The sequence below is a fragment of the Lactuca virosa genome, chromosome 7 (genome assembly GCF_052849685.1).
Source record: "Lactuca virosa cultivar CGN04683 chromosome 7, Lactuca_virosa_CGN04683_v6, whole genome shotgun sequence".
Lineage (NCBI taxonomy): Eukaryota > Viridiplantae > Streptophyta > Magnoliopsida > Asterales > Asteraceae > Lactuca > Lactuca virosa.
The window spans coordinates 85692990-85700156 of NC_136432.1; the positions used below are offsets into that span (position 1 = coordinate 85692990).

The following is a 7167-nucleotide window of genomic DNA, read 5'->3' on the forward strand; positions in this document are numbered from 1 at the left end:
TCATTTTATTTATGTGAGTTTGTAATTGTGTTGTTTGTTATATGTTTAAGTGAAATCGACTTAAGCAATAAGCGGTATGATAATTGTTTTCTACCAGTTGGTTTTCTTGATAATGAGTGTGTTTAGTAACAACATTTATGTCTTTTGCACAAATAAGAGATGATAGATGAGAACATGAGCTGAATAGGACAAAGCTATGCAAGTTTTTTTGTCTTGTTGGTATTGGTCAGGTTATAAATTAGTGTACGCCAAACTTTTTTTTTTAAATAAAAATAAAAATAAATTTAGGGGTCAATGTGGTAAATGGAAGTGAAATATTTGATATGTTCATACTATTGTCTTAAACAGAATACTATCATAAGGTAAATTTAATGGTGTTTTTTAAACAAAATGTTATTAGTTACTTAGTATTCTCATAATAATATTTTTAGAACAATAATGTTTTATAAAAAACAAATGGTTCATCACTTATTTAGTTGTTTATCATTTATTTATCATATTAATCTTAATGAGTGACAATTTTTTTTATAAAAAAAAAACCCCTTATATTTTGTGTAATCTTTTAAACTTTAGAAATTACATAACTCATATATTTTGTGTAATCTTTTAAACTTTAGAAATTACATAACTCATTTGCTTTAGTCGGATTGATATGAAATATTTTCCAAAATTTAGTGTATAGTTTTCATTTTCATTTAAGTTATTCATATTCATTTAATTCATAATATTCTTTTTAGCCATTAAGCCTAAAAAAAACTTACAATTGCTTACATATTTGGGTTTTATACGATAAAAGGGTAATGGTTTTTTTTCTTTAATATGATCAAAATTCAAGTTTAAATATTTTTGTTATCTTAGTACAATTATTTAATTTAATCTTATGATATTTTTTGATAGAGAATATCCATTATGAAAATAATTTTTTCTTTCTTCTAATATATATATATATATATATATATATATATATATATATATATATATATATATATATATATATATATATATATATATATAATTTTCTGACAAATTCTATGATTCAAGATTGGAAGATCGTTTTCTGCTTTGTAAAAGCATGATTGTAAAATCCTACCAAAAGTATTTTAAGACGAAATCTATATACATCCATCAGTTAAACATTCGATTAACAATAAATACTTCAAAACATGAAAAATATATCTCAAATACATAATTTAACAATAAATTTTAAAAAAAGGTTTTCTAAGGTTTATATTCGATGTATTTTTTTAACGGTTAGTTTGTGGTTAAAAGTTAGTAGATTTCGTCAACATACAGATTAAAACTTGGACCTCCAATGTGAAAGGCAAAACCTCTACCAAATGACTAGTCTCACATTGGTCGATAATTTTTAAAAAATATATATAGTAACAATCTTACAATTGACCATAGGATCATTACCCTGATCGTAACATAAAACAACCCAAGTATGATCGAGATTATTTTACCTAGGTAAGATCATATGATCGTACGATCCTACGATCATAATCTCGATTTTAACAGCCCTTATATCATTTGTTTGAAACAATTTTTTTTTCTTCTAAAGATAATATTTTTTTGTAAATAATATGTCATATAGAAAAACATAAATAGATAATAATAAGATAATAATTTATGTCATACAAAAAATATTACATTAATTAAGATCAAGATTAAAGTTGGATAATAAAATTAAATTAAAAAAAATTAACTTTTTTTAACCCTTAATTTTTTTTATTATATTTGTGATAAAACCCTTATATTCTATCCATGACCGGTTAGGTAAAAACTCAAATACGTAAACAATTACAAAAAAAGTTAGACTTAATTATTAAAATAGTTATCGTTGAATCAACATGAATTGCCAATCTGTCATGCTTTTTATGTTGGTTAATTTTTTTCCTCCTATTTAAATTTACAAAGAAAAGAGCCCTTTTACTGAAATTGGTTGTTAGACTTAGAGATGATGGTTTCTTTTTATTTGAAAAAATATAAATAAATTGCTTGTGTAAACAATATAAGTAATTATTTTGTTAAGAACAAAAAATAAAGAATATTTTCTGTATCAGCATAAAGAGTAAATAGGTTGTTATTATGTACATAGAAATGTAAATGTAAAGTATAATATTATTATATAGCATATATCGGGTAAAAAATATATAAAATAAGTTGCCATTTCCTCCTTTTTTTTCCTTATACCATGTGATAAGAACGAGTGCATGTTAGCACTTTGGTTTTGTTGTTGACCAAAATTCCTTCTACATACTTATTAGATTAAATAAAATTTATAATAACTAAAAGAATGTTGGTCAGATTTCAACTACCTGTCTTTGTACCCTTTAATCATGCAAACATTGTTTCTCAACTACCATTTGAAACCCCTATTTATTTGTAGTTCAACATCTTGGCATGGTTTTCCATTAACCCCTTAAATTTTGCACAAATATGTTTACAAATGCCATTTTCATGGCCAAATCCAACTTCTCCTACCCAATCATTTTCTAATGGCTCCTTTGTTGTCGTCATGGGTTCAAGAGCGTCATTTCCCTGACCTTCACATCCCCATCTCGATAGACAAATCTTTTCCGGTCCTTCCCGCAGGAGCAATCAAGCCTCAAGATGGGGATACATTGTATCTCTCAAACCTCGATGACATAATCGGAGCCCGAGTTTTCACCCCAACTATTTACTTTTATAATGCAACCGAAAGTTCTTTTGATGATATTGTGAACATTTTACGAGATGCCCTAGCTAGGGTTTTGGTCCCCTATTATCCCTTTTCAGGTAGGTTAAGGGGGACTATAAATGGGAAGTTGGAAGTGTTTTTTGGGCCTAACCAGGGTGCACTCATGGTTCAGGCTCATACCGAATTGTCATTGGACTATTTGGGTGATCTCAATGTTCCTAACCCAGCTTGGTCCAATTTGGTTTACAAATTCCCGGATGAAGGTGATTATAAAGTTATTGACATGCCTTTGCTAATAGCCCAAGTTACTAGGTTTAGTTGTGGTGGATTTAGCCTTGGACTAAGGATTTGTCATTGTATTTGTGATGGGCTTGGGGCTATGCAATTCCTTGGAGCTTGGGCCTCAACTGCAAAAACGGGCTCATTGGTGATAGATCCGAAACCTTGTTGGGATAGGGAGATTTTTGCGCCCCGTGATCCTCCCGTCGTTAAATACCCTCATGCCGAGTTTATGAAGATTGATGATGGTTCTAACTTGACTATTAGTCTTTGGGAAGTGAAACCCCTTCAAAAGTGTTATTGGCTTAGTCGAGAGTTCCAAGCACATTTGAAGAATATGGCTCGACCCACAGATAGTTTGGGTTGCACCACTTTTGACGCGATGGCGGCTCACGTATGGAGGTCATGGGTCAAAGCACTTAATGTGAAGCCTCTTGACTTCGGCTTACGTTTGACTTTTTCGGTCAATGCTCGGTCAAAACTTAAAAATCCACCGTTAAAAGAAGGATTTTATGGAAACGTGGTTTGTATTGCATGTGCCACTAGCACTGTGTCGGATCTAGTAAACGGGTCATTACAAGATGTGACCCGTTTGGTACGTGAAGCCCGACTAGGGGTTTCAGAAGAGTATTTAAGATCAACAATTGATTATGTTGAGGTGGATAGACCTAGTAAGCTTGAATTTGGAGGGAAATTAACAATCACCCAATGGACCCGTTTCTCAATGTATGAGTCATCAGACTTTGGGTGGGGTCAGGCCATTTACGTGGGCCCAATTGATTTAACCCCGACACCTCAAGTTTGTGTACTCCTCCCTGAAGGGGTGGATAATTCTAGTGGTGCTATGGTGGTTTGTATTTGCTTGCCGGAGGCAGCTGCCCATAGATTCAAACAATTATTGTGTTTGATGGATACATAGTAGAACTTTAGTAATCAGATTAAGGAACACAATACGAAAATTTGTGATAGTGATCATGTTATATTGAATTATTTTATTATACATTTGTAATTTATAATTTATATTATTCCTCATTTTATTTTCGGTGTATATTGTATGGTGTTAATGAGATTTTATTTTCAATATATTAAATCAAGAGGCCACAATGATACGTGAAACCAAATCCAACCAAATAGATATCAATCATGCGCGGTTTGGTGGCCAATTCTGGATTTTAATAAAACCAAATTTTAGTTTCATTTTTTTAAAACTTCAATTTTGATCCGGTTTTAACCTTATGTGCAGTGTACCTTTAACCTCAAACTTTAGTATGTATTATATCCATGATCTATTTTGGATTTGAATCAGTTTTAAACTAAAACTGAACCAACTTAAATTGATTTAATTTATTATTCAAAGCAGTAGCTTCCTGCTTCGAATGATTCGAGTCAAGTAGGAATGTCCAAACATATTTTGGGTTAGGAGAAAAGTTATAAAAAACTATTAAAGACGCAAAAGATTTAGTTTATTTTAAATAATGACCAAAATTCTTATATATATATATATATATATATATATATATATATATATATATATATATATATATATATATATATATATATATATATATATATATCACTAATAAAATATAAAATGCAAAAATAATTAAACTAGATGGAAATATAACTCAAATTATATTATTTTGCATTGTCGAATTTGATAGAACAATTATATATACTATTAATTCTCGTTACGATTATGGCTAGTAATGTTTTTCACTTTTGGACTTTTGTCACAAATGTTTTACATTCTGGCAGACCCTGCAATAAATGTTTTTTATTTTGACAGATTTAGTCCATGCAAACAAAGGTTTTATATTTTGATAGATTTAGTCCCTTGTAATGCCCCGATTCTCAAGTATCGATTTTATATAAGAATTTTCTTGATTTCAAGGTTTACTCGACGAGTTGGTTGCCCTACTCGTCGAGTAGCAGCGGGTTGGTCTGCGTGTTTTAGTGATCTACTCGCTGAGTCCAAGAAGGGACTCGACGAGTAGGAGCTGACAGATGAAACCCTAAATCTCGGGGTATTGCACCCTATTTAAAGGATCATTGGCCTTCCCCAGCCTCCCCTTTACAGCTCCTTGGCACCCTTAAACCCTAAATCGTGTTTGTGTGTTTCTTTGGTGTGATAGAGCTTGAAAGAGAGATCTTGGTGAGGAACTCTTTGGAAAAACAAGTAAATTGAAGCAAGGAACTCGTGGGGAAGCAAAGGTCTACTCCAGTTAACACTCTTTTGAAGGTATTAGATTGTTTCCTTGGCTCATTTCTTCTTTAATCTCTTTTGGGGTGGGTGTTAGGAAAGGTTTCTTGTGTTTAACCCAAGATCTGAAGTTGTAACTTCAGATCTGGACTCTCTTTGGCCTCTAGATCCATAAAGTTATCAGCTTTGACAAGTATGAGCCTTCCCTCAAGTGTGGGACTTCTTCACAAGCTTGGTGTTGTCATTTTAAGACTTTAGAGCTTTGCATGCACGTAAAGTTTGCAACTTTACGTGATAAACATGCATTGGGAAGTTGGATCTACAATTTGGAGCCCTTGCATGGCTTAAAAAGACTCAGTATGGATAAAGGACTGAAGAGACTCGGCGAGTCTCATGGAAGACTCGGCGAGTCTGATGAAGATTGACGTGGGCTCGGCGAGTCAGATGAGTGACTCGGCGAGTCGGCTAGGGTTTTGATAGCTTCATTTTATTTACTTCTTTTTATAGTTTATTTTAGCATATTTCATTCACAATTTAGATAATTTCCATGCATATTTTCCTTTTTGTTATTTTATGACCACTTTCGGGTTCTTTCGAGTTTTGTGAGCTTAATTACAGATTTTAAGGAGACTAGCGGAGCGGGATCTTTTGGAAAGCAATTGGACTTGGAGGACAACGAGGATTTTAGGCTTGATGGCTATAGAGGTGATGCATGGAGTGGGATTGTCAATTATTTGAAGGGTTAGAAGAATTAAACTTTAAATTTGAAAGCCACGGGAGAATTCTTGAGTGTGCAAGATCGATGTTTAGGAATTTGCGGAAGTTTTGAGTGATGTGGAGAGACAAATTGGGCTCAAATTGAAGAAATATTGAAGAGAAATGGGCTAGAAGCAGATTGGATTCGAACTGGGCCGGTGGATTAGCTGTGGGGGCCCAAGACTTGAAGAAGCCCAAAAATTTCCGTCGAAGTCACGCGGCCCGCGTAAGATTCCCCGCGGCCCGCGTGGATTCCTGACAAGGGCAATTTCAGGATTTTACTTAGAGCTCTATATTGGGAAGGTTGGTGTGCCTCTTCAGCCTTATCTTGGAGGTCCGATTTTGATACTTTCTCTCTGGAGTTTGGAGCATTTTTGAAGGCCAAGAACCCTCAAGAACTTCACCATTTCATCTCTTAATTCTTGCTAAATGTTTGGTACAATCTTAACTAACTTTGTTTCCTTGAGTTTAGTCATGCTTGGCTAAACTAATCTTGGTTGACTTTTGTTGAATCCTTTGAACTTTTGTTGAATATTGAAGAATCCATGAATTTGTGTTTGAATCTTTATGAAAATGTTTTGTGTTTTAACATCTTATCATTTCTTGCATGTTTTTATTCATGAGTTTAAATGTGTTTGTGGTGATTAGTTGGCTAATTTCTTGATTAAGTAAAGGATCTTCAAATTAGCAAGCAACAAGTGATTCTTGTGTTAGTTTTACTTCACACAATCATAAAAACATTTTCTCCAACATGGTGGTGAAAGCATTTGACCCCTCTTGGATTTGGTGATTTTTTTGGCTCTTAATGCTAGTTGACTTTCACTAATTACATGCTTAATGGAATTAGTGACTTTAACTAAGGAAATTGTTATGAGCTTCTCTAACCATTTCAACAATTAAGAAAAGTCTAGGTAATCTCAAGCTCCTTGGATTACTATAGCCAAATTAAGGGTTTAAAACAAGTATTGCACCATTTGATTCTAATGATATGTTCATCAAAAGTCAAAGTGAGGAACCTTAAGTCAACTATCCTTCTCTTATTGATTTTACATCAAACTCTTATTCTTGTTGAAATTGTCTATTTAAATCTTAGTTAATTCTAGTTTGTTTCAAGTATTTCAAAACACCAAAACCCCCAGTTTTAATTTATTGTCATTTTCCAAGTATTTTTACAAAGAGATTTTTCATAGAGTTATTAAATTGAACCAATCCCCGTGGATTCGATCCCTTTACCACTATACACTATTTTAGT

At 32.6% G+C, this 7167-nt stretch overlaps 1 protein-coding gene across 1 annotated transcript; it reads left to right on the forward strand.

Annotated features, from left to right (window-relative positions):
• Positions 1-2427: 2427 nt before the first annotated feature.
• On the forward strand, positions 2428-3878 carry LOC145126012 (HXXXD-type acyl-transferase family protein). The gene has a single exon (XM_079061416.1). It carries the CDS (start codon positions 2499-2501, stop codon positions 3876-3878), a length of 1380 nt encoding a protein of 459 aa, XP_078917542.1. The 5' UTR covers positions 2428-2498.
• The last annotated feature ends 3289 nt before the right edge of the window (positions 3879-7167 follow it).

What these genes read in the sequence shown, in the direction of transcription:
- LOC145126012 (XM_079061416.1), top strand. Translation starts at nt 2,499, where the DNA reads ATGGCTCCTTTGTTGTCGTCATGGGTTCAAGAGCGTCATTTCCCTGAC.